This window comes from Buteo buteo, chromosome 2, assembly GCF_964188355.1.
Source record: "Buteo buteo chromosome 2, bButBut1.hap1.1, whole genome shotgun sequence".
In the NCBI taxonomy this organism is placed as follows: domain Eukaryota; kingdom Metazoa; phylum Chordata; class Aves; order Accipitriformes; family Accipitridae; genus Buteo; species Buteo buteo.
This window is the reverse complement of record NC_134172.1, coordinates 36,239,550-36,267,326: the sequence shown is the minus strand read 5'-3', so window position 1 is coordinate 36,267,326 and position 27,777 is coordinate 36,239,550. Positions and strand designations below refer to the sequence as shown.

General features: G+C 40.9%; 2 protein-coding genes and 1 non-coding gene across 3 annotated transcripts; 1 reads left to right on the top strand and 2 right to left on the bottom strand.

Annotated features, from left to right (window-relative positions):
- Nucleotides 1-2,044: 2,044 nt before the first annotated feature.
- On the bottom strand, nucleotides 2,045-2,132 carry LOC142028809 (small nucleolar RNA SNORD93). Its single transcript, XR_012649703.1, has one exon. It is a non-coding gene; the product is annotated as a small nucleolar RNA SNORD93 (small nucleolar RNA).
- Nucleotides 2,133-7,733: 5,601 nt separating this feature from the next.
- TOMM7 (translocase of outer mitochondrial membrane 7) lies at nucleotides 7,734-12,618 on the top strand. The gene is made up of 3 exons (XM_075050615.1): nucleotides 7,734-7,939; nucleotides 11,194-11,242; nucleotides 12,398-12,618. The coding sequence occupies exons 1-3, from the start codon at nucleotides 7,756-7,758 to the stop codon at nucleotides 12,411-12,413; spliced, it is 249 nt and encodes an 82-aa protein (XP_074906716.1). The 5' UTR covers nucleotides 7,734-7,755; the 3' UTR covers nucleotides 12,414-12,618.
- Nucleotides 12,619-23,715: 11,097 nt separating this feature from the next.
- Nucleotides 23,716-27,453, bottom strand: IL6 (interleukin 6). Its single transcript, XM_075050602.1, is given in 4 exon segments — nucleotides 23,716-24,221; nucleotides 26,597-26,743; nucleotides 26,979-27,165; nucleotides 27,167-27,453. Coding segments are annotated over 4 exon segments (813 nt in total). The 3' UTR covers nucleotides 23,716-24,029.
- Nucleotides 27,454-27,777: the final 324 nt, after the last annotated feature.

Below are 27,777 nucleotides of genomic sequence, written 5' to 3'. Positions count from 1 at the left end.
GTAACTTGTAAGGCTACCACTCTATTCCTTAGTTTCTTCATCTGTAAAATGGGGATAATGATATTCACTAGCTTTTAAAAACCATTTTAAGATATACATGGTTAATTATTAAGCAGTGTGGATTCTCCCATGTGAGTAATACACAGCTGCTAATACACTGACTTATCCACTTTCCTATTAGCATCTTTATTTAAACATTTGCTATTCTTACTGTGACATAGCAAAACACTCATTTTGTCAAAGAGCAATTGTAAAGAAGCTTTTATCGAGCACAAGTGTAATTAGAATAGTAGAGAAGTGATGAGATTGCCATCAGCTTTGAGCCCGAGGGACTGTCTCGTATTTTAAGTTCAAGAAACTGAAGTAGCAAAGATAGTTTCCAATTCAAGTCTGCCCTCCGCTGGCTTTCGTGAAACACTGCTAATAAATTTTGGATCAATAGTGTCTTTCTGTAATGAAGTGGATGAACTAAATTAATAGAAGCTGATGCAATTTATTAATTGAGACCTGTAGTCAGCACTTTTTTTTTAATTTTGTAATAGTAGGTAAATAATTGGTCAATTTCTTTTAAAAGTCCCATCTAGGCTCCCTCACAGATTCTTGATTTTCAAAAGCCCACCAGTGTATAATTCGTATCACAGTTGCTGGAACTAATAATATACAACATGGGAAGTAACATTCTGCACATGGTTTTAAGGACATTTAATAGAAAAATCTACAGAAAAAATACTTTGCTCTGATACAATTAACGATTCTAATAAATTCTGTTAATGAACAATCAAGATAAATTAATACCTCCATCCAGTTTATCTAATTTTTTCAACATTTAGATACACTGAGAAAGATTCAGTTTATATATATACATGACACATTTATTTTGTTGACTCCGTAATCTTATTCAAGATCTGAAAAGATATGTAATTTTTACCTTTCCTATTATGCTCTGAACTCTGTAATTTGCACTACAAGTTGTTAAAAACTATTATAATGACAACACTATCTTTGAAGTAAGAATTAAAGCTATTCTTTAAATTCTATTTAAATTAAAGATATGCTAAATTAAAATTTAATTTATACTTAAAAAAAAATAATCTTAGTTTCAGCAAACATCCTTCCTGTTTTGGAGGTGCCAAAGGAAAAGGATATTAGGGATATACAGAGTAACTGAAACTATTTTTTTTTTTAACAGTGACTTAAGATAAAAAACAGAACAAAGTCATATTCTAGCAGAAAATCCACACAGACCTGTTCCACATCCACCTGGCATATTTCAACTCAGAGGTCCTTCTTTTTGCTTTACTACTTCTTTTCTCTTTGCTTATAACCAGGAGATAATTAGTAGCTTGTTGTTGTTGTATGCATTTATCTTGTAAAATCTGAAAGAGTGCATCCAAAAGCGCTATTGTAAATCAGTGAAGTGAATGCTGTGCATCAGTTATGATTTTCAAATATTTCACTGTTAGAAAAAGTTGTTTCAGCAGCATATGTATTTCCTGTAGATGGATGCTAAGAAAGACTATTACCACAAATGCTCGCTGAAGAGAGGAAGCAGAATGACTTTTAATTACAATTCTTATTTTTCAAATGCTCCAATTATATGTTCTGTATCAAAGATAAATACTTCATTTTCATGTGCAATGCTGTCAACTAATTGCAAAGACTTCTCAGTTTCATGATTGCCTCACCTTAATACAATATACTAAGGTCAGAATTGGTATAAAAACCAAGTATACCAAGAGCAAAGACTGTTTTGGAAATCAGAATAGATTCACTCTTTTCCTCATCTTGTTTCAATCACTGTAAAAATTTGCCTAACCAAGCATCTTTTAAGAAGTCCTTTAAAATCTTTATAGATGTGTGCTGCTGTAACAACAAATTCTTCAGCAACAAAAATCTAGTTGAGGTCTGTTGACAAATAAAAGGTTTACATTCAAATATCTTCAGAGGAAATCCTCCTAGACCTACTGAAACCTTCACTGCTCAGATGCTAAAAAAAAAGAGCTTAATTTAAAAACAAAGAATGAGTAAACATGGATATTAGTTTTGGCCTCAGAAAATCCTTTAATCCATCAGATTTTTGCGTATCACTGAAAGTATGCAAGGAATCAGATTATTGTTTTCATCCTCGGCCAAGCAGTGCAATCATAAAAACATGCATTTAAGAACTGTTGTGTTTTTAGAGGTACTACCTATGGTAAAATGTAGCAGTATCTTTAAATATAATGCTTTATTTTCATTATTAAATGAAGATGAGGGGAATGGGAAAGTCAAGTTCCAAACCACAGTAAAGTTTTGCAGCAGGTAATATTCAATTTCAAGCACAACAGAAATTCTTCTTAGAGGTCTCTAAAAGCATTTGATGAGGCTGTCTCACCCCAGACTGCTGTTTCTCCTTCACTGGCCTTGGGAGCTGTAATGAAAAATCATGAAATTATTACTGTGTTTGCACTCAACCCCATATTACAACTTGGTTTTGTTTTATTTTTAAATACATAAATTGTATAGTTATTGTATTGAATATACAAAATTATTACACTTTGCTTTTTGTTCCTACCACTCTGATCATTTTACTAATTTTCTAGATAGGCATCTGACAATACTACTTTTCTTGGAAACATCCCGTATCAGACAGTGACCAGAGTACAGCCAGTGAGTATCACACAGAAATCAATATGAAAGAGATTCTAATCTGGACAGAATTTTTTTATATGCATTACTACTCTGTATTCCAAGTATGTTTTGAAAATATGCTAAATGCAAAAAATCAAACATATTCACCCCCAAGTAATCTAGGTCTTAACAACATTCAGGAAAGAAACATTTTCAAATTCTGACATTTTCCACATGACATAATCGGACAGCCTTAGTCTTTTTTGACTGTAGTGCTTTTGATTTCTATTTGTCTCTTTGTGAAATGACAAGGAACGTTTCCCAGACCAGCAGTACTGCAGAGTAGCTGGGATTTATTAGACTAAATGAATGGGGATATTAAAATGGAATGGAAGAAAAGGACCATCATTACTAGGGCACAATAAAAATAGAAAGTTTAATCGTAACAATAAAGTAAAATAGAATGTCTAGTCATAATATACTACCATTTTTACTGACATCGTAAAGATTCAGCCTGTAATGGAAACCTGTTAAGTACCTCTTGCTTATGTTCTTGTATTATTTATGCTTATTCCCTATAATCCTCAAGTATGAAATATCTACCATAGTATCTTTGAAATATAGGTTCCTCCTAAACAGAGGCAAACTCAAGCTTTGTTCCCAAGCAGATGAATTTAATGCAGTTTCTTGACAGTAAATTGAAGGTGAAATCTCAAAAGTGAGAGTGGTAAGTGCATAATGGAGGTCTGCAGGGATTTCCTATGTAGAGTTTACAGTGATTTTTCACAAACTTTAATGTGTCACTTCACTTTGTCTCCTTTTTCAGCCTTCTGAGTTGCATGGCTTTACTTTGTTGTGTGTTGAGATGAAGCTTTAGAGGTCTGGAATTCTTTAACCTGAAATGTACCCTTTGCACCAAAAAAACAAAGACAAGCTAAAGCCATCAGACAGAGTGAGTGATGCTTAAGTGATTCAGTCATGTCTATAAGAATTTCAGTTCTCTCCTTTACCCATAAAAACTGAAACATTTGGCCATTCTACAAGGAGTGTTAGTGGTATTTATTTGCTATGAAAACACAGCACTTGTGGAATTACTGCTAATCAAGTTAATAAAACAGTAGGGATTCACATTCTTGTTGTCCCAGCTAAAACTCTGCAATTTTACTTCTGATTTTATTGTTGTTGCTGATCACATGAACTATGAGGCAAAAGAAATTCAAAGAGGTTTTTTGTAACAAAAAACTTTCAACACATATAGTATTATTAATTTTCTTCTGTCACTCCAGCAACTGGGGCTCTTGTTTTTCTTATTTAATGGATACACCATTCCAAGTGGTTTTGTCTTCATTATCAGCCATAAGAAAAACCAATAAGTAAACCATAAGTAAAATCAATATCCTTCATGGAAGTGTTACCACAATAAATTATAAACATGAACTAGTACCCACAGCACACCCCCATCCTACTTCTGTCTTCTCCAGGCAAAGCTGCCTCCATCAATTTATTAAAGTACTCATTTCTCTGGGTATTACTTCCTTTCCCTTCAAAACAGCTTGTTGTTTCATGCCTAATCACAGGGATTTTTGGTTTTAGGGGCCAATTTTAATATTTCAATTATCTGAATAGTGCTGTCCCACCAGCTTGCACTTGCAGGGAAAAATGACTGATGCTCTCTCTTTTACCCTTTGGCCGAGTCAATAGCTCACCAAATGACTGTTGAGGTCTTAGACCCTCTAATATCCTAGGTGCAAAAGGTGCCAAATAAAGGCACAGAAAACTTCTAGAGTCAGTACAAACCTTTACTGTTGGTATGCTTTGGTTTTTTTGTGTTGTTTGGGGTTTTGTTTGTTTGTGTGTTTGTTTTTGTTTTGTTGGGGGGGGGTTGTCAGGTTTTGCTTTTTTTTTTTTTTTTTTTTTTTTTTTACTGCAAATATGATACTTTGGATAGTATGAGACTATGGATGTGTGTTATGATGGAAGAAGTGCCGTTCTCCAGTCACTTTTCTTTGTTTACAGATATCCTTTCTCAGCTTCAGTCTGTAACACTATATAAATTTAGACCATTAGATATTAAGAATCAACTTTGGTTTATTTGCATAAAAAACACATGCACTTGTGCTCTTTTAGGCCACAGCACTGATTTTGTTTGCAAGAGAACTGTGGCAAAGAAATATTAACTTTCTTGCTATTAGTTTCCTGGCTTCTATAGTTAAATAAAGGAAATAATAACCTACAAGCTTTTAGTCAAACATTAGAATTAGCGGACATGAGAAATGAGAGCTGTCAAGGAAAGTTTCTGTGCTCTGAAAATTATTCCTTGACTTGATGTGTGAAGGAAATAAATAAGAGAAGCAGCTCGTACACATAGGACACTTTTGAGAATACCCTTTCTCAAGAAAATCCACAATAAGAATATACTGTATCACATGTGACACTGTTAAACCAATTTATACTCAAAGGAGACAGCTGTTTAACCATTTGGATCAGTTATTTATTACATTTGACCTTCTGAATCCCACTTACACTAAAATTACAAGAAGTTTAAGGAAAATACCTTTTGAATTTAATTCCAATACAGCAGGTCACGTTTTACTGTAATATTTTGTAAGAGGTTATTAACAAGCTGTGTGCTGTAATAAACAATTGGTTTTGTATGTTTAGGAAGAACAAGCTGTAACAGTAACTACATTGTGGAAACAGATCTGATTTGGTCTCATCTACAAAGGAAAATCAGTTTAATACAAACTGCTGAAAAATAGGTTCATGCAGCAACCACTTAACTTCCTGTTACCTCAATTTCAAGTTAGAATTCCCAGCTTGAATAGAAGACTATCCCTAAAATAATTTAGCAATAGTTATATAGTACTCAGTTGCAGGAGCAGAAATACAGCAATCCACTGATGTACAAGTACCGGGCCAGATATGACAAAGTAGGAATGACCACGTTGGTAAGTACAAACTCACCTTTAATACCACCCAGAAAAAAGCAACAGACAAACAGCATTTCAGAGGCAGCTCTGTCTTTTATGGATGAATTATTTGTATTACTAGTTGCCTAAGACCACCACAGAAAAGCCTTCATTAGTATGTTCCATAAATTCTGGATTTGTTACTGAAAGTATTCCATTAATCTGGAGGTACTATCCTGAAGTAACACCACCTTGGTTGCTAAACAAGGAACCGGAAAAAGCCCTACCTGCAAGATGATTATTTTTTAAAGTGAAATGAAAATATCTAGCCAGTATTTTTCTACCTATCCCTGCAGCAGAAAGAGGAGTAAGCCACAACTGTTTGTTCGAAAACTTCATCAAGCAAAACTAACTCTTAGAAAGTCAATGGACACAACATGTGCTTCCATTATTACGTGCCCTTATTTGGAGCACACTTGCCCCTAATGGCTGAGAATGTGTAAAGAAAATATGACATATGATCACATCCTGTGCCGTTTGTCATGAAGGCATATTCTTTTGGGAAAGGGGTAGGCTCACAGTCCAAGCTTCATACTTATGTTCATCTGCTGATGAACTACAGCACTAGTGCTTAACCTTTCTTTAGAGATAAGCTATTCAGTTTATAAAGAAGCCACTCACAAACTCTAAGCCTCTGCTTTACTAGTTAGATATCATTAAATATGTGTCAGTCACATGACTAGGAATACTGATGTATCCCATCAATGTGTTTAATGCACATGAAAGCACAGTGTATATAGACTGATTTGCGTGAGGAAAGGCTATTTGTGTGTTCTGTACCATGACAGCACGTTTGTGCCACCACATCACCAGAATGCTCTTTTATCCCCCACATGTTGATTATTGGTAGACTGTGGCAAAAGCAAGCTGTGGACTGCCAGAATCTCTCACGTGGCTTGCAGTTTGCTACCTGTCCCTAGCTGGAAAGCAAGGAGCAAGCTCTAAGCTCATATTTTCATCACGTTGGAATGGCAGAGCAGACATCCACACATTGGAAGAAGAAATGAGGAATCTGTGTAAGTGATATGTATCATAGCCCTGGATTCTTTTTTGGATCTAAAAGCGCTGACCTGTTGTCATTCTTAACGTGACAAAATGGCCACAGAACTTCAAGCAATTGCCTTAGGCAAACCAATGCATAACATGCAGAACTTTAACTGTGTCTGGTCAGTAAATCATGACTATGAACAAAACTGAGTAGGTTTCTGCACTGTCACAAGGTGTGATATCTAGGAACTGTTTTCAGAATTTCCATATACAATTAAATTCCCTCCAAACTATGACAGGAGTTTGGTACGGTTAGCAGACATGATAGACTGCCGATGCTAAATACTGCAGCCATACAGGAACCGGAAGACCTGGACCTGGCATTACAGCAAAAGGCAGCAGACTACCTGAGAAAGAATGGAAACATGGTACAGCTACGACATAACCGGTGGAGTCCACGGCACAGACATCATGCAGCAAAATGTCTCATAAGTAGTGGCGTGAAACAGGCAATAGCTTGGTGGTTATGGCTCTGCAAGGGGTTCTTGCAGAGACGGCTCACTTATTCGTTAGAAAAGGAAGTGACTCAGTACCTATCCGGGCTCTGACTTTGTAAGGACAACAAGCCCTAAGTGCTGTAGTGGCATTTTTTAGACATTTGGCCTAAACCCAGAATGCCTCTCCCTATATTTCTTCTGTCGAGCTTTCACTGCCGGAACTCCGCGCATCCACGGACTGAACACATGGCACAGCCTGGTATCAAAGATGAAGAGGCGCTTCCGATTTCAACCAGAAACATTTCTCTTATCACTCCGTCTCTACCTTTCACTTACCAAAAGGCACTTCCCAGCCCCCAGAGGCGGCGTGCAAAGGGTGCGCATACCTGGAGAGCTCCGGGAAAGAAACACAAACACACAAACGCAGGACCTACAGGCAGAGGAGGAAGGCCCACAGCTCTTCCAACCCCGTCACCCTCGAACAAACGCCCCGACTCCGGCGGGCTTGCCCTCGGCCCGCTGCCTTTGCCTCGCCGGGCGCGGAACGAGCCCTTCCTTCCGGGCCGCGGGCCGCAGCCCGCCGCCGCGCTGCGCCTGCCCGCCGAGCGCCGACGAGCGGCAGGAGCTCGGCGGCCGCCATTTCCTCATCCTTCTGGCGGAAGGACCGCCCCTCCGCCGCCGCAGCCGCCGCCATGGGGTCCCGCCCACCGCCGCCGGCGCAGCGTTACAAGGGCGGCTGGGCTCCTCCTCCTCCTCTCTCCCCCGCCGCCGGCATGCCGAAGCTGAGCAAGGAGGCCAAGCAGCGGCTACAGCAGCTCTTCAAGGGCGGCCAGTTCGCCATCCGCTGGGGCTTCATCCCCGTCGTGCTCTACCTAGGTCAGCGGCGGGGCTGGCGCTCAGCGGCCGTTGGGGAGGCCGGGGGGGGGTGGGAGGAAGGGCATGTGCGTGGGGGAGGGGCGCCCCGGCGCGACGCGGGCGCTGCGGCCCTCACCGCGCATGCGCGGGGGGGGGGGGGCGCCGCGCTGAGGGTCCGGCGGTGTCCTGTGGGACCCGCGGGGTAGTGGGGGGGCGGGAGGCTCGTCCTTGAGAGAACGGCGAGACAGTAGGCTTGTGTTTGTTGTGTTTTGGGGTTTTTTTTGGTGTTTTTTTTTTTTCTTTAAAAAGGATTTCCAGCCCCTTTCCGTTCCTGGAGGCTGTTCCCGCGCTGGGAGCGCGCCTTGAGCCTGCGTGCCCGGTGAGGGGAGGGCGGCGGCGGGCCGGGCCCCGCTGGGGAGCGGGCTGAGCGCGGGCCGGAGCGGCTTAACAGCGGGCAGAGCTGCGACTTAACCGTGCCTCGGGGACTGGCTGCTTTAGTAGGCTAGCCTCGGTGTTTGTTGCAGGAGGGAGTCGGGATGTGAGGAGAGAGCTGCCTGCGGCCGGGCGCTCTGCTTCGTGGCACCAAGGGGGTTGCCAGCCCCTGGTTGAGGCTGAATTTGCAGCTAGGCGCAGGCTGCAGTCTCTCCCAAAATGGCGTGGCTCCCGTTTCCGAACTGCTGTGGGGCATTCGGGGGATGCCTTGACGTCATGCCTGGCACCCAGGATGTGTTTCGCTTGCTCCTGTCATGGGGCTGGCTGGGCATCGCTACCACATGGTAGTTCTCCCGCTGAGCTTGGGCTGTATGCCATCAGCTGTCGTTGTTAAAGAGCCTGACCTACTTAAGATACGCAGGCGTGCAATAAGCCTGACGCTTTTGTTCACTTCTTCTGTGACAAGGGGTCTCAGGAAGGCTGATCCCCGCAGTTCATCTGGCTTACTCTGCCCCAACTCTGTGGAGCCTTTTGGGAAAGGCATCTAAAACGGGCAGGCACCTCCACCTTGAATGCAAACATGAAGGAGGGTTGGGAGCTTGATGTGTTTACAGTCAAAGCTGATTGATAGGTTGTTTTGATTAATTGAGGGGAATGCAGTGTCCAATTTGAAGGGCTTTGATTGTTCAGATAATAGACAACAATCAGGAAAAAGTTGATCTCTTCAACAATTACATATAAGCTTTAACAACTACAAGTAAAAGACGACACTTCAAACAGTATGGAAAAAACTAATTGGCAGTATTAGGTTTAAAGTTTAATTACATTTCCATTTTTAGTTTGTCAGTTATTTTAAGTTGATAATTTGGGAGTGGGAATTTCAGCAGGGTTTTGTGACCTAATTTTGTTCTTGCTGAAGTTTGGTTTTGATTTTCCTTTTACAACAGTATCTATGAATATGGGAAAGATGCAATTAGTTCTCAGGGATACCAGAGGAAATTAAATAAGTTGCTTCACATCATATAAACCATCTTACTGTGTTTACAGTTGCACTAATATCAGGGTGCCTAGTATATTTCTGTTATGTAGCAGTGATAAACTAAGTTGTAGTAGTTTAACTTCATACCTCCAGAAAATAAGTGTGCTGTTCCACATCTACATTGTCGTCTCATAAATTTGTCTGCTGTAATGAAAGGACATTAAGTGTAAGCAGATGGGAAGAGGATGTGCAGGTGCCGCCTTTCCTTGCCATAGACACTTGGAGGTGGCATGCACTCAAAGTCTGTAGAATTGGAAGAACTTCTTTTGTACTGGGATTACATTTGAATCTGGGAGGGAAGGTGTGATACAGTGCAAGGGCAAGAGGCTATGCAGCCCTTGGTGTCACTAATTCAAGGTAAATTTTTGTATTGACGCCTGTGTAGATTAAATACATTTTAAACACGGACAAGGAAACTTTCAGAAATTTGAGCTTTTAACTTTCTCTGAAAGGCTTTCTGGGTTAGGATGGGATGCTCAGGGGATGTACAAGGGACCCTGGTATGTGAATTTGCAATTATAGGCCATTGGTCTGGTTTTTTTTTTTGTTGTATTTTTTTTAAACTTGCTTTGAAGCAGATGCCTCTGTTTTAAGTAGGTAAATTAGACCAGTGCAGTTTTGTTAAACCTGGGTTGCTTATTTAAAAATACTAGGGGGTGGGGAGGGAAAGTCAGAAGCATTCACATAGAGTGTGACTCCTAATACAACTTCATAAATTTTAAAGCAATTTTGATGGACAGTGTGGCAGCCAAAGAAAGTGGGTCAGGATGTTTAACAGTCTCAAATCACACAAGGTTACCTTCAAAGAGCTAACCCAGTGCCCATGAAGTTAATGGAAGTTTTTGCATTAACCTTCATGGCCTGTGTTTCAGGCAAGCTGACATTAATTATTTATTTTCTGTAAATGAGGGGAATGATATATTTTTCATATAACATCCATTTCTAGCTAGCGAGTGTAGAAGAGGATGTGTTGAACAGTGTATGAATTGCATGATTCCGCTTCAAGACTTTTAATTTACAATCCAGCAGGCAAAGATATTCATACACTGAACCTTCAATTGCTTCTCTAGCATACATTTGCTTTAGTGAATTAGCATTTGAGTCATTAGCTGGGGATGAGCTCTTTGTAATTAACTTTCTCTTCATTTTCCTGGGTGTTAGTGGATTGACAAACATCTTGTTTCTTTGCAAGCTTTAGAACTAGGTAGCTTTTCAAAAAGTGCCAGTAAAAATAGAAGATTTTGGGTTTGCTTAATTTAACATTTAGAATTCTGTCATCCTATATTGAGTGAACTGTTACTAAAATACTACTTTTAAGTTCTGCATCAGATGTCATTGCAGAACATTGCCTGTTAGGACTCAAGGTGCTCACTTATACCAGTTATAGGTGTCACTGTGTGTACCGCCTTACTAGGTTACTTTCTGAACAACATTTAAATCTGCATGTTTGCGTGTGTGTGTAGGTATGTATGTCTTAATCTTTGGGGTAGATAACTTCCTCCATCTCACATAGCTAGTTGTCCCTGCATCTTAAGTTAGATAAAGATGCAGGTAAGAATTTAAAAAAACCCCAAACAACAACAACTGTACACGTGTATTTATTTTATCTGCTTTCTAACCCTGACAAGAACGTGCAATTTTTATTCAGATTAGTACACAACTTCATGAATCTCAGTTCTCTGCTCAGTAGGTTTTCTTTTTTATTGCAATTTAATGGGCTGGAATAATTTGATAGTTATTTAACTATGTAGGAGCCTGCACATACATATTTTTATATATATATGTAATGTATGTTTCGCTTCAGGTTTTAAGAGAGGTGCAGATCCTGGAATGCCTGAGCCAACTATCTGGAGGTATGTATTGGTTCCAGATGCACATGCAAACCCACTGCACATAGTTACCGTTTGGGGTGTTATCTCTGGACAGCAACAGTTGTGACGATTCCTTTCATCCTTTGTTTTTAATTGTTTAGGGTGAAAGCATAGCTGATTGTGGTTCTTGTTTCTTTAGAAATCTAAAAGAGAAGACAGCAAAATACAAGTTCTTAGGAGGGCCTTTATCTTTCATGGCTTTTAATATATGGGACTTCCTGTACCTTTTGAATGGCACCTGCCCTTCTAATCTGTTGTAGAGCCAGTTTCTGCAAGTTTCTCAGCTTTCTAGCATGAATTTGAAACAAAACCCCATTTCCTTCTGCCTTTGCAAATACAGTAGTAACATTGCTCATGTTGCCTCTTTCTTGTGGGACTGTTTGTTAATGTCATACAATGTCATGGCATTAGTAATACTTGAATTCTTGTGGCATTTGAGTTTTATCGGAGGGTTTCCATGGGTCAAACTAATTAAATTAAAGTTTTGAAGAAAGTGTGACTCTCTCATTGTTCTTGAAATAACTTTGGTTACTGTGCAGAACCAGGTATTCCTAAGACGAATAATTGATGGACTGTATGTATTGTTTGCAAAGTCATATATTAACTCTTCTAGCTTCACATAGTTAGAATGTGTAGAAATCCCATTTTTAGGATTCAGCGATTCAAGGGAGCTACTTTTAACAGTAGAAAATATGAAAAAAGTGTCAAGATCATGTTACAATTTCAGTAAAATCTTCTGGTGTCTTAAAAACTAACTTGCTGGAGTTGTTTGTTTGCTGACAGTGTTTCTATGTTTAGCTTCACTAGAAGTGTGAGACGTTTTTCTTGGTCCACTGAGTGTGTCTCTGCACAACGTAAAGTATGTATTTCACACCAGAGTGTATGTACATAGATACCAGAAGCATGTGTTTGGTCTAATCTGAAGCTTACAGATGCTCTTTTTTTCTGAGCACATGTTCATGTTCTATAGGCTTAAATTTTATTTTAAAGGTGGCATTATTTCAGTATGTTGGGGGCTAGCATTTATTCTGTACATTTACAGGGCTGTTCCTCCAGACTTGTGTTTTACAAATATCCATTTAAAAACAACTACATGCTGCAAATCTGACTTTCATTTCCTCCTCCCTCCCCTTTCAGTCTACTTTGGGGATGAAGGATGTGGCGGTCCTGTTCTAGAACCAGCTGATGGACAGAGAAAGTGTCTGAAGATACGTACATTCCAGAGGATGAGGCGGACACTTACACCAGGTGGCTCAATCGGCTTGCTAATGACATCGGTTGTACATACGACAAAATGGGGTTTATATGGACCTAACTTATTTGCATTACAGTGTAATTAAATAAATGATTTGAATGGATACACATTGTTTTTAAGTCTTTACATAAGTATAATGTAGTAATTTCTTTATTACGGAAAGGATGACCCATTGTGTGGGTTTTCTGTTTTGTTGTGGTTTTTTTTTCCAAAATACGGTGACATTCAGCCCCCATATTTATCCCTGTTATGAAGGTCTTTTGGATTAAGATTCTTCTTTATCTTCACAGTAACCAGAAAACTGAACTAATGTTTTAAATACTTCAGATTCTTCAAAGGTTTCTTGCCCAAATATTGGTAAACCTCTGCAGCTGGTCACTATGCTGACCTGGTGTGGTGGTTTTTTTGGTGTTTTTTTTTTTTTTTTTTTTGTCCCCCTTCCTCTTGAATTTGTTCATGTCTGGATACACTAAGGATTGAAAGACGTATATGTTTTTTCCTAGCACAGTCAGGTAGTAAAATGTATACTTTTCTGCCAAATTTACCTTTTAAACACTACGTACATTTTCCATAATTTGGGATGGGGTAGGAGGACACAACAAAAGTGCTGTGTGTGTATATGCGGTTACAAGTGGTGTTGCCCAGGGCTCAGTTTTGGGGCCAGTTCTCTTTAGTGTCTTTGTCAATGATCTGGATAAGGGGATCGAGTGCACCCTCAGTAAGTTCGCTGATGACACCAAGTTGGGAGGGAGGGTTGATCTGCTTGAGGGTAGGAAGGCTCTACAGAGGGATCTGGACAGGCTGGATCGATGGGCTGAGACCAATTGTATGAGGTTCAATAAGGCGAAGTGGTGGGTCCTGCACTTGGGTCACAACAACCCCGTGCAGCTCTACAGGCTTGGGGAAGAGTGGCTGGAAAGTTGCCCAGCAGAAAAAGACCTGGGGGTGTTGGTCGACAGCCGGCTGAATATGAGCCAGCAGTGTGCCCAGGTGGCCAAGAAGGCCAACGGCATCCTGGCTTGTATCAGAAATAGTGTGGCCAGCAGGAGCAGGGAAGTGATTGTCCCCCTGTAGTCGGCACTGGTGAGGCCGCACCTCGAGTACTGTGTTCAGTTTTGGGCCCCTCACTACAAGACAGACATTGAGCTGCTGGAGAGTGTCCAGAGAAGGGCAACAAAGCTGGTGAAGGGTCTGGAGCACAAGTCTTGAGAGAAGCGGCTGAGGGAACTGGGGTTGTTTAGCCTGGAGAAAAGGAGGCTGAGGGGAGACCTTATCGCTCTCTACAACTACCTGAAAGGGGGTTGTAGTGAGGTGGATGCTGGTCTCTTCTGTCAGGTGGCTGGAGATAGGACAAGAGGAAATGGCCTCAAGTTGTGCCAGGGGAGGTTTAGATTGGATATTAGAAAAAATTTCATTACTGAAGGGGTTGTCAAGGATTGGAACAGGCTGCCCAGGGAAGTGGTGGAGTCACAGTCCCTGGAGGTGTTCAGAAAACATGTAGATGTGGTGCTTAGGAACATGGTTTAGTGGGCATGGTGGTGTTAGGTTGACGGTTGGACTTGATGTCTTAAAAGGGCTTTTCTAACCTAAACGATTCTATGATTCTATATAGTGCTCTTATTGTAAGAGGAAGTTACTAATGTGTAACTGAAGGAAGAAAACAAGTACACTAAACAAGGTGCATGCTTTATTTTTCCTCCAAAGTCTTGCTCTTTGGAATATTGTTGGTTTGGCTTCAGTTGGTTTTCTTGCATTTAACAGTGAGATTCAAGCACTGAAATGGCAGCTGCTTGGTTTCTGTTAAATAGAAGCTGCATTGGGTAGATTACTCTCTCTCTCTAGAACTGTACAGGGTAGTCTGTATCTATGCAGTGATTTAAAAAAATGTTTATTGGCTCCAAATTATCATTGCAACAAGAGTATTGTAGATTTCAGATTGTTGGGGGTTTTTTTAACCCCATAGATTTTCAGATCGTTTTTACATTAATTAAATTTTTAAGGAACAGGAGACTCCTCAGCTTCTCATCTGCTATGAAGATTCATGGTAAAATGTTGCTGTGTTTAAGGGCAGATGTGACTGGAAAGAAAATGAGAAATGAGCCAAGAGGAAGAAATTAAATTGAAAGTCAAGAATTGGGAAGGAAAAAAAGAAAGTGGGAAACATTTATGAGAGCTAATGCAAACCAGCATGTTCCTTAAAATTCCACTAATCATGGTAATTAAATCAAATGTCATGAAATAGTGGAATAGCTAATGATAATAGACTGCTGACGGGAATAGAGCAAGGACTGAATGCAGAACACTTCTTGTGACCCTATATCCTGTGCTAGTGCAGCTTTTCTGGTGCCTTTTTTCTTATGGTAACTTGAGATTAATGTAACCGCTTATATGTCTTAAATGATGAAAGGACTTCAAATTCTGATCCTTTTTCTTGACTGATCCTAATTACAATAATCTGTTGGTACTTGATAGTGGTTTTAATCATGATCAGGAACATTTTTCTTCTGTTGAATCTAGCCGAATAACCTGAGATAGTCAATACTAGCAGATACGGTATTCAGTGTGAAGTAACTCAGATTTCTCAAAATCAGATTTTGCATTTCACAAGAGTATACAATACCCAAAATGCAGCAGTGGGTGGGTGGACCCAAACACCTGCAGAAGTGTATTTCATATGCTCTATTGTGTGTCAGACATTTTGGGATGTGGTTTGTGGGTCTTAACCACCACATGGTTGCTCTGGCTGCTTTCCAGGAATAATAGTATTTGGCAAGAGGTAGAGAAATAGGGAAGTGTTATGGTCTCTTTCATTAAGTTTTACATAAGTGTGGATGTGTCAAGCACAGGCCAGATTCTGTGATGTCAACATGCTGAAAATTTCCCTTAAAAGTAGTTGTACCTCAGGTTTTTTGAGACTTGGAATTACTGGATAAATACTACTTGTGCATTTTTACTTTTAAAATTTCACTTCAAGCACATTGGATAGCAGATTTTTGGTAATTCACTGCTGTTGTGGAAATAAGTGAAATTCTTGTTCTCTTAAAAAAGTAATAGTCAAGTATGGTTCAGGAAAGTCATTAGTCTAGTACCTCTGGGTTTTGAAATTGAGGAAAAACAAAATGTCTTTCATAGTACATTCAAGTCAAGTTAAATTGAATGCCAATATTATGTAGTATAACATTTTTCATTTGTACAGCCAGACAGTGTTTCATTCAGTATAGCTCTGTCCTGGTTTCAGCTGGGATAGAGTTAATTGTCTTCCTAGTAGCTGGTATAGTGCTATGTTTTTGAGTTAGGTGGGAGGGGACACAGGCAAAGGGCAGCTGACCCAAACTGGCCAAAGGGGTATTCCATACCATGTGATGTCATGTCTAATATATAAACTGGGGGTAGTTGGCCTGGGGGGGGATTGCAGCTCGGGGACTAACTGGGCATAAATCGGTGGGTGGTGAGCAATTGCAATGTGCATCATTCATATATTCAAATACTTTTATTGTTACTATTGTCATTTTATTAGTATTATCATTATCATTATTAGTTTCTTCTTTTCTGTTCTATTAAACTGTTCTTATCTCAACCCATGAGTTTTACTTCTCTTCCCGATTTTCTCCCCTATTCCAGTGGGTGGGGGGAGGAAGTGAGTGAGCGGCTGCGTGGTTCTTAGTTGCTGGCTGGAGTTAAACCATGACAAGCTTTCTCTCTAACTAAAAGGTGAGTGAAACTCCTTAAATAAATACTCCTTTTTATCCCCTGGAAAAAATAGAATAAGCATTAATCGTAAGTCTTGGTAATTAATTGGAAGGTAGCAAAAAATGGAATTGGAGAAAATTTTTTTTCAAGTTTAAAAAATGAAGGAATCTTTGGTAGCAATATCTTGAAATTACTTTGCAGTTACTGTCATTTTCACAAAATTCATATGTGCTTGTAAGAGCATATCAGTGTTGTGTGAAGTTGTATGTGAAACAGAGTCCTATGAAGAATCTTAATTTCCCTAAGTAACTTCAGCAAATACGCTAGTTTTATCAAGACTTTTTTTAGTGGTGCTAGGGAGAAGATGGCAGGTCTCTGGAGTAAAGTGGAGGGACTCTCATGTTTGTCAAGGCTGTGGGCTAGGGACTTGAAGTTAGGTGTTACTTGTTCAAAGTGTTTTAATCTCTAATTTTTGCTTTTTCATCTTTCTCTCAGTAAAACCTGAGAAAGTTTTATTTTACTGTTGGATGGGAGACACTTAAAAAAGAACAAACGTGAGCTCCCCTGCTTGACTTTGATCTCTGTCAAGTGGATCGGTGGCTTCTGCAGCCAAGTATGGATTCTTCCCTGTAATGGGGTTTGTAATGCTGTCCTGCGAGACCACTTAGGGACTCTTAGTGTTGGAATAAAGTTGATGAGTGTAGTTTACTGAAGATTGAGCTGTGACTTTCACAGCTGAGCTCAAGGCTACTGTCTGAGATGTGTGAAGCAAAATCATTGATGCCTTTCTATGTGCTTTGAAGATTGTACTAACTTCCAGCTCTCCGGCTGATCTTACCTGGAGATAGATAGGAATTGTTTGCTGTGTGCCTTGTGCCTCTGAAGTGGAGGTGGAGTGTGCTTGTGGTTGCCTTAGTGTCAGGAATACCTCAGGTCGGGAGGCTGTTGCTGGAGCCAGTTGTACCTGGTGACAAACAATTGTGCAAGGGGCCAGGGGAATGTTTCCACCTGGATCCATCTTGGGAAGATGAAAGGTTGCCATGCTCACTATGCTGCTTGCCAAAAATGAAGCCATCTTGAGGATTTTAATGCAAGAAGAATGCACTGTTCTCCATCTTGAGTGACCTGCAGTCCCATGCCCATGGTCCTTTCATGTCAGGAGGACAACGTTTCTCCTTGTCAGAAGGTGCTGGTCTGCCTTTCACCCTCCTCCTACGAGAGTGACAATGGCAACAGTGGCTTTTGTTTGGTCTCCAAGGAGGGTATCCATGAACAAGTGATTGTCCTTAACCCAGGACTGAAGAAATGGGCTGTTTCTCCTGCTCCAGCCAGACTGTTTGTGAAATACTAGCAAAGTGTCAGGAGGTTATGATGGGCAAGGAGCAATACGGTATCTCGTCTTCTGAATATCTTGTTCACTGGCACACTGACCACAACAGCTGGTGGTGGTTTTACCATGCAGGAACAATTTCTGTATTTTTCTATCATTTCTATATTTTCTTAAAACTGCCTCTCCCCTCATTGTATTCAGCTGGAGTCAGAAGATCTGTTATGACCTGGTACCATCTGGTGATCATGGTAGGCAGGAACTCTTCAGCCCTCAGTTGTGACAGCCCCTTTAGCAAAGCATCTCCTGCAAGCTCAGCTTTGAGGAGCTGCCCTTGGGTGTGGGCATAGCAAACAGTGCAAAGGGAGACAAAGACATTGGGCTAAGACTGGGAGGAGGGAGGGAGAAAGTTAGGGTACTGAAAAGACAGTAAAGACAAGAAGGTCATTCAGAAGAATAAAGAGTAGGAAAAATGGACAAGGTTTTTAAAGGTGAAAAGGAAGTAAGAAATGAGAAAAAGGCGTGCACATCAGAGAAGGAGCCACAGAGCCCTGGTGTGTGATGCTGAGGGAGTCTTGTAAGTTTGGTGGTTTTCTTGGTCTTGGTGTCTGGACTGGGGGTCTCCTGGTAGTAGGGTGTGAAAAATTGGTCTGTTTAGTGTCATCACTAAAGAAGGGGGAAAATAAAAGATACTTGGCTTTCAGTATAAATTTGTTCTTAATAAGTTAATCTACAAAGGAACCTACTTGTTTGCTCCAAAAACTTTTTGAGGCCTGGCCAGCTGTGAGGTAAAAATGAAGCTGATAGGAAATTTGGAACAAGTATTTAATTCTGCTACAAATTCTTGGTGTAGACATGGCTGGTATAAAGTCACTGTACTGTATCTCATCAGAGTTACAAACAGAGGGTACGTGCTTTTTTTTCTTGAATTAATTCATCAGCAAAAGTCACATTAACTTAAACCTACAGCCTTCAAACGTGAACTCTGCAGACCAAAGCAATGTTCTTAGTTTTGTCACAACGGGCCCTTGTGTTGGCAATGTATAAAACCTGTCCTTCACTTCTTTGTACAGCTGTCTTCCAAAATGCCCTTAGGTGGCAAAGTGCTTCTTAATATGTATTTTTATTGCATTGTGTTGTAAGTGAAACAGGGATCTAACACATTGGTTTTTTTTATCAGGAAAAAAATGTTAAACTATATACCCTGGATATTTTTTGAAATATTTCATTACAGTCTTGGAATTTAAGCTATGATGATGATGATGGTATATTTGGAAATAAAAGCTCATTACATATATCCTCACCATGGGAGTAGAGACCACATCCTGGTTAAATGTCAAATGACTAATTTAATTTTTACAAGTGACTACTTAATTGCAATTTTTAAGTACTTTTCCATGATGGCGTGCAATGCAAGAGCTGTTTCTTGGTTAAGATTGTGGGTTATGTGCATTGTTTCTTGGTTATGCTTATGTTAATTCAGGATTAGGGGCTGGGTAAGACAGAGGGGATGCTTATCTGCTAAGTGGAAAAGGGTATTTACTCTCTGATTATTTCTTCTGATTAAGAAATCAATTCCAAGTTCCTATTGAAAATAAGAAGTTCGAGCAACTGCAAAGCAGGGAGCAGTTATTAGCCTGGGAAGTGAGATAAGCCCAGATTTCCAATTGTGTTCCAATTCTGTTTCTCAGGGTCCAGCTTAGTCTCATAGAGACCCATGAAATGGTGCAATTTGTGACAGTGCAACCTGAAAGCAGTCCCTTTCCAGCCAGACTGGAGGATTGCTTGTACATCTGCCTTCATCGCAAATGGTCTCTCTTCTAACAGATTAATTTTCTGTTGTAGTCCCGTCCCAGGTCACTGAGCTATATGATTAGGAGGGGTACTGGTCTTGCAATTTGAGGGACATCCTAGAACTTCATTGCATTTGTTAACACATACTAATGTGGGATCCACAGGCGTAGTCAATATATGGTCCCTTTTCCCTTTACATCTCTTCCCAGGTTGTTAGAAGTGGAAGAGGAGACAAAGACTATTTCTGTACTGTAGTGACAGCATAGTAGGTAACTCTTCTCGTTTGAGCTGAGGATGGAACTTTGAGCTTTCCCTAGGTGATTTTACTTTTGTGTGTATGTGTGTAATGGCTCTGAGTGATTATCTCAGGTAATAAAACTGTTAATATAATTTGCTTATACATCATATTGTCCATATTTATATGGTACAGAATGTAGAACTTTCTCTTTTAATACCTAAGTTTGAAGGGATAAAGAAACAGCTAATTATAAATACATTTGCTGTTACTGAAACCAGTCAGAATTTTCCCCTTGTTACAGTTGAAATGGAATAAAATCTTGAAAATACTTTGTTGGGTAAGCACTGTCTGGTAGAAGTAAGTACGGCAGGGCAAATCAAATCTCAGTTTTCTGAATTTGAAGATGAATGGTTATTTTTTAAAAAATATCTTTTCTCATGAAAGATTGAATCTTCTTAGATTCTGATCACTGAATAGAAATTCAGATTGCAAAATTTCTGTAGTGTGTTTTCTGACGACCACCAAGGTCGGTCTTGAAAGTATACCAAGATTTGGTTAAATATGTTTATATAGAAATTAGTTGATTTTGTTAAGAGTTCAGGGAGGAAATGGTATTTCAGTGTTGGAGCCTGCCAAGGTTGCATTTTCTGGGCGTGAGGGGATGGGTTTTGGTTTTCCTCTTATCAAGAAGAAGAAAGAAATTAACTGAGATCAGAAATTGTTACTTAATCATTTGACTCGAGAAGCAATGGTTTACAGAAAGCTTCCCACCCAATATCACAAGGTTTGTAGTAAGATATATACATTTGGCAGCACTTCTTGACCACTAGGATCTGACTTTTATATATACTATTGTATATTTAACCTTTCCACCATTTTATCTTTTAAATTGAATGTGGAAAAGATGATTAGTCACAAATAACAGTGGCAAACTTAGGGGAAAGTTTCCCCTCGAGCTAAGCCAACCTAATGGCTCATTACTGCTGAAAAGTGATCCTGCTCCCCTTGTTTCACTAGTGGCGTAATACTTCCGTCTCTTATAGCATCAGCTCTGTCTTGCTAACGTCACTTGCCATTAGCCGTAAATAAAATCTGTGAAGGTACTAGAGGTGCAGACAGTCTCTTTCAAGTATCTGTTCTTTCTGCCAAAATTTAGCGTTTACATCAGTACATAGGTTTACTGGGCAGGGGGTGGTACTGCAACCTGGGAAGTGGATCAGGCTGAAATGTTTGGTTTTTTTAAAATTTTTATTTTCTTACACATCTGAGGAAAAAGTATGGTTAAAAAATAGAAAAATAATACCTCAGAGACTGTCATTGCAAAAATAATTAAGTAATTTTGCATTACAGTTTAGTATTAGGTTGCATTTTGTCTTTTTAGTTTTTTTTTCTCTCTTGTCTATCATTTTAGTGTCATGTCCACAGCACTGAGGAATATTTTGTTTCTCATCTTTAACACTGTCTCTTAATCCTGTTGGCTTTTTCTTGCATACTGTAGAGTGTATGCATGCTTTTTAACATAGCTTTACCCTCTTCCTGCATTGGGAAAGCAAATTCAGGATGAAGGGAGTTAGTAATCTGTTGAGCATCCTGAAATCTCTGTGTGAAGTTAACAAGTAGGGGTGCAATGGGAACATGAGATGGGCTAGCAGGATGTGGGAGGAGAGGCTGGTCTTGTACAGCAGCAGCCAAAATGCTTCTTTGCCGGGTACTTTCCTAGTTTTTATAGGCAACTATTAGCAGGTCTTTGGGTTTGGGTTGTTGTTGTTGTTAGGGTTTTTTTTTTGGGGGGGGGCGGTGTTTGGGTTTTTTGCTCAGTGAGTTAGCTGTCAGTTAGGAAGAGCTCTCTTCAATAGAAGCATTGAGGTATTTCATTGTTACTAAAAGTAGCACAGTTATTTTTGAGGATTGATTTGTAGGAGTTAGGAATGCTCATTTTTAGTATTGTTCTGGTTTTTTATGTGTTTGTGCTGGTCTGCCAACTAAAATAAATGTCCATGTGTGTTTATTGATTGTTGTAAAATACTTTCTACACAGCAAACTAGAAAAAGGACAGTAAGTTGGTTAGTTTGAGAGGCCCCGTAACATGCTCAACAGTGTTTAGTTCTCTGACTTCCATATGAATTCCCCACTGCAAGTCTTCATGTGCCACAAGCATCAATGAGTGTAGATTTCAGCAAGTGGTGCTTATCCCGGGCGCAGTCCCTGAAGTTGGCACAGTGACAGCAAAACGATAGCCAGCAAGGCAGCTGCTGTGTGGAAGTACCCTGAGAATTGCGGGTGGCTGTGGAGGAGCCACAGGTAAAATGATGGCAGCTCAGCATCAGCTCTCAGCATCACTCCAGGAAGAACTTGAAAGTTGACCTCCCCACCCAGCAAGTGGTAGTCTTTGCTTATCTTCTGCATCCTAAAATGTAGAAGCATTTACATCTTTACTAGAATTGCAGGCAACCTGGGGTGGCCAGCAGCTGAAGGGTGCCGGTGGGAAGTGTGGACGCTTGTCTATCAATTGCATGAGATTTCATTACCCTGTATCTTGAATGCTTCCTGGCATTCAAGGAGGAAATTGGTGCAAGTTTGTTTAGCTGCAGTGTACATAGTAACTAATGGTGATCTCAGGCAGCCATCCACTATGGGGAGAGATGAGACTGGGAGATCGCTTTCTTTTTAGTCTGTCTTGGTTTTTTTTCTTTCCCTCTCTGTTCTCACATAGTAATAATAAAGTCCTTAAAAGGTCCAATATGGGATCCACATTTGGGTCTCATAGCTATTATGGACATAATAAGGGCCAGGATGGTCTCTAACCAGATGGTCACTAAGAAAATCTTTGTGAAGGTAAGCTGCAAAAAGTCAAACTAGGCTTTCCTATGTCTCCTAGAGTACATGCCAGGACAGCTAAAGCAGGATCTTCTGTGATGTGAGAAAAACTAATTCACCACAGACATCTTGAAAGCAACCACCTTGAGGTCTCCTCATTCCTTCTTGAGGTGTTGCACAACTCAACATTGTTTTTACCATATTGGGCAAAGCCGTGGTTTGTTTTGGTTTGAGCCTCTTGAGATGTGGGCTCTGGGTGGACTGGTCACTGTTTTGGCATCCCAAGGGGTGGAATGTGTGTGTGGACAATCAGATCGCTCAGAGGAAGAGGAGAATTTACTGACATCCACATTCCAGGGCTTGCCTTTCATCTCCTCATCTGCACCACTGTGCTGCAAGAGAGAGGGTAATTAATGTTCCACCACTTGTAGGGACAAAGCTTGAGGGGCTACTGCTGCTTGCATCCCTTGTGTGTGCTGTGAATTCCTCCAAATCTGGGTATACGAAGTACCTGCACAGCCACAATGAAGCAGATGATACAGCTAAGGAACGTTTCGGTGGTTTGGTACTTGGGCTAAGGACCTGTGTGTTTCTTTCTCTACGGTATTCAAGAATATGCATTCATATTATGTGGTCTGTCCATGCTAGTGGAATATAAATGACAAAACACAAATGCATTAGATTGTCAGTGGTCATTGATATCTCAGCAGCAATATGTTGATTTATATCACTTGAGGAAAGAACCTAAGGTTTTTTTTGTTTGTTTTTTTCTGCTTCATGGGGGAGAGATGTTTGATTAAACTTGGAAAATTCCCTTGGATGACAGCAATAAGTCTAATCAGATGATAGTATTCATGTCAAAGCTATTAATGTGGTATCTTACCATTTCATTTGTTTGAATGAGATTGCTTGACTTGTAAGGAGATGCTTAGAAACAATTACAGTTTTATGGAGCATTCTTATTAAATATAGGGGACTCGTTCATTTGTTTCTCAAGAGCAATGATGCTTTACTGTGTTCATTCTTAAGTGCAATGTTCAGTAGATGTGGTTCCTTTATCCCATTTTAAGAATTATATGTTGATCAAGGTGTCTGTATGTGTGTTTACATATGCGCTATGTAGATAACTGACCTATTTATAAAGATGAAATCTAAATTCTTGAAAGTGGTTATTTTGATAATTGCAGGTATTACAAATTGAATATGTGAGAGTTCCTTAGTCTTATTTACAGTTCAAACCGTTATACAGTTTTGGTTTTTTTAAAAATCAGCTTTTATTTGCTTTAAAAATATAAATAAGTCATAAATATAATCTCAAATATTTTAAAAACATAAGTTACACAATGTTTCTGGCTTCTGAAAATATTTTTTGTTGAATACATATTCAGTAAGTTGATATTTTCAATAGTACCATTAGAAATGAAATAAAATACGTCCTTTGTTTAAATTATTTCTAAATATTGAAAATATAAATAGGAAACATTAGAAACTAATAAATACTTTAAATACAATAAATAGGTTCCTAGAAGGAAATGAGAATGTATATAAATGCAAACCATTGTTACTATTTCTGGTTCTTAAAACAGAACAACACTGTCATCTGCCACATGACAGATTGTAACGAAGGATTATGCCTGAATTAAAACATTCAGACACTGAAACTCCTGGTGTTTTTCAAGTAGCGAATGGCCCTCACTGTTTTCTCCATAAATGAAGTAAAGTCTCGGAGAATGAGGTGGGTGGTGATTTTCTCTATCCAGTTCTTATTGGACTTCAGCTTTGCACGGAGGGATTCCTGGGTGGCGGAGTCTGGGATGATCACTTCATCGGGATTGGCCACCTGTGAAAAAGACAATATTGGGGTGCCCTGGTTAAAACGTTGTAATTGAGCTTGTTGGAGAGCATCGGTTTATAATATGTTCCCAACCAGCTGCGTATCCACCCTTTCTGTGCTGCGGACGACAGACCCCCCTGGGACCTGTGCTTCCTTACAGCCCTGCTTCTGCAGTGGGGTTTGAGGTATGTTGATGCCTGCTACAATTGCTGCGGAAGAATCAGAGGGTCTCGTCTGATCTATACTGTTTGTTCTGGTTTGAATGCAACGTCTGGTGTCGCGGTCCAACGTGCTGCACTGAACAGATCGATACCTCTCCTGCTGTCTGCCTGCCGTGTGGTTAGTGGGAAGATGCTGATCATGATTTGTTGGTGGTGATTACCTGTACTGGCCGCTACAATGTGAGTGATAAGTTAATTGGATGACATTGGAGTATTCTCACATTTTGTAGTAGATTAACAGTTTCCAAAGATGTCAAACTTGTTTAGCTGCTTAGTTCTTACTTTCCAAGCAATTAGGCATGTGGGAGACCAAGTGTCACCAACTTTCACTGATGCGTGGGATCCTAACTGCAAGATGAGTAGAAGGAGTTATGTACCTAACGCTGACTGACAGCACTGGGCACTTGGTACCCAAATGCCTTTTAAAAACTTGTCCTATGAAGTGGGTAGGTGACTTCTGAAAATGGGAGTTACTCACACAAATTATGGAGCTGTTTGAGATGATTTGGGGTCTAGAAGTCTAATAGTAAAGTATCTGCTTCATGCTGGTTTTTAGGATCTCTCCTACCCTTTAAAAAGTGGCAAAAGCATGCACATCTCCTTCTGGAACATATTTTTTTGTGAAAATCAGTAAGAGAAGAATATTCTTTCTGTCCAGACTACTTGGAAATGGATTCTGATCACACATCCAGTTACTGGTATATCCAGCAACTTGTCGCATGCTGTAAAAGTTTGTATCTGGGTATCCAGACAGGTATCGTGCTGATGGATCTACCTGACCACAAGTGACAGATTCTGTCCTTGCTTTCCTTGCCCAAAATAGCAGGTAGACTTCTCTCATAAAGAAAAATTTCCAACCTGGAAATCAAGATTCCTCTCTTTCTCAAAAACTCTGTAGTTTCCACAAGTATGGGTTTTGCTGTTGATAACTGTGTTTAATTCTGCCTGTTCCAACTACCTCGATCCTACTAATTTTCCAAAAAGGCTAGTCTCTCCCAGTTAGGAAATGAACTTTCTGCAAACTAATATATCAAGTTGGAAGCCAGTAGTCAGTTGCCGTCTTATGACGGGACTATTGTTCTTAGCTAGCACAGTGTGAAAAAAGCAGTTCAGCTCCCTTTCACTTAAAGAATGATGGACATAAATAAATATGTCAGGTAAGGTATGGCAAACACACAATGGGCTTTTCAGATGCCAAAAAACAGATGCCTTGAAGGAAATAATGCCCTGAGATTTCTGCAGTCCTTACTCACCTGGGTTGGTTCTTACTCAGGCAAATAGTTGCCCTGATGACAAAGGAGGTAAATATTCATGTTAAGGGTTATTCACGTGAGTAAGAAATACAGGAGTGAAGTGAATTTTTGAAGTGTGATCTTTCAAAGCTCTCCAAAACATAGAACATGACTGTCAGAAATGAATAGCATTTATTTTACCAAATCAAAAGAGAATTGGGTATTTGAAAAGAAGGAACATTTTTTTTTTGGTGATGATTACAAGCAAAATGTGTGCTTTTCAATAGGCGGCACCTTTTATTTAGTCAAGTTGTTAACTTGACTAAATAAATTAACTTGACTAAATTCAAAATTCGAGTTCAATTTAGTAAAAAATTGAATTTAACGTTCTTCCTTGATTTTTGAGCTACTGATCAATCTCTCAATATACCATACAGCTTGGCTTAAAAGTTTGTTTTAGAGAGTTTTAATGGTTAATAATATTGTAAAAATGTATTTCTCTTATTTATATGGGTTTTTAAAAAAGGTTACTTCTACTTGTCAGGGGGTTGCAACATTAAAAGGCTAGGACTGAACTGTAGTTCTACAATTACGAACAAGCTCCCTGAGAAATCTTATTTCTGTCAGCCAGGCAGCGTTAGTATATTTATTCTTAAAACAATGACGCATTTAATTGTTGGTTTGGAAATTAGAAATAACAACAGAAAGTAGGAAGAGGAGTTGTTTCTTTAAGAAAAGAAAACAAAGCCTTGTAAAACCTGTAAGTTAGTCGTAAGGGTAAGTATCTGAGCATTAAGGAACCGTCACCTGTTTCCGCTGAGAGAAATGAAAGTGGGAGATGTTCAGCTTCACATAGCATCCTATTTCTCCGAGTACACATCAGTGCTAAGCCATAACAATTATTGGAGTGAATGTAAAACCAACTCACCATCTGTCTTATGGTATTTGCCAGGTGCTCTGTGCTATAGCACAGCGATTCAACGTTTTGCTTTTCACTAGTAAAAGTTTCTTGTATGTATTCAAGGTACGTCTGAAACGTAAAAAGCCCGCTGGAGATTTTCCTCAAGCATTTATCCTGAAATGAGAGAAGGGCGAGAAAGTTACGTACAGCTCAGAAATGCCTCGGCCGCGATATTGCGGGTGTGGCGCAGGTAAGCGGGTGACGCTTATGCAGAGCGTGGGGGTCTGTGCCACGCCAAAGCCAGCCGGAGCCGGCACAGATCTCCAGGTCGACTTCCACGGTTTTTTGGAGCAGGTGAGAATTGCCCCAGGTAGGTAGGGTTGGAGCAGGAAGGAGAGGGGTTCCTTGCCTCATCGAAGCCGGCGAGCAGGCACCCGTCCTCCTCCGTCACCTTGGGGAGGTTGAGGTTGTTCTGGGCGAGCATTTCCATGCTGTTCTTGCAGACGGTGAACTTCTCGCACATCTGGGGAGAGACACCGAGAACTTTCGTCGCACCTCGGCCGGGAGGCGGCCGCCCCCGGGCCGGCTGCGTGCGACCCCCCGTGCCGCCCCGAACCCACCTCCTCCTGCAGCTGGGCCGCCCGGGCGTGCAGCAGCCGGGCCAGCCGCACGCAGTCGGGCAGCGCCGCCCGCCGCCCCGCCGCCTCCTCCGGCTCGGCCTCCCCCGAGGAGTCGGCGGCCAGCGGGGCGGCGGCGGCCCGCGGCAGCAGCAGGAGGAGCAGCAGCGGCGGCAGGGCGGCGGCGGCGGCGCGGAGGGCGGGCGGGCGGCGGCGGCCGGCGCGGTCGCAGTCACGGTCGCGGTCGCAGCCCCGGGGAAACTTCATGGTGCGGCTGCTCGGCTCCGGCTCCGGCCCCGGCCCCTTCTCGTCGGCGAGGCTGGCGGGCTGAATGAGCTCCGGGCATCCCTGAACGTGTATTTATCGAGGGGGCTTCGAGATTATTCATGGCCCGGGAAAATCCGGCATGAGAACACGGGGGTGTGTAGGGCAGCGGGCTTGCCACAGAGCCTTCGCCCCACCGGAGTGCGGCGGGATTGTGAAACGGGGCCGGGGGGGGGCAGCCGGGAGCGTGAGCTCATCGCCCTCCTGCACCCGCCGTAGTAACTCCTTGAGGGCCGTGCTGCCCCGCCGCGCCGCCGCCAGCCGCTC

Excerpts from the sequence above, each read along its gene's own strand:
- TOMM7 (XM_075050615.1), top strand. The coding sequence starts at position 7,756 with ATGGGGTCCCGCCCACCGCCGCCGGCGCAGCGTTACAAGGGCGGCTGG. Across the intron at positions 7,940-11,193 it reads CCCCGTCGTGCTCTACCTAG|GTTTTAAGAGAGGTGCAGAT; the intron begins GTCAGCGGCGGG and ends GTTTCGCTTCAG.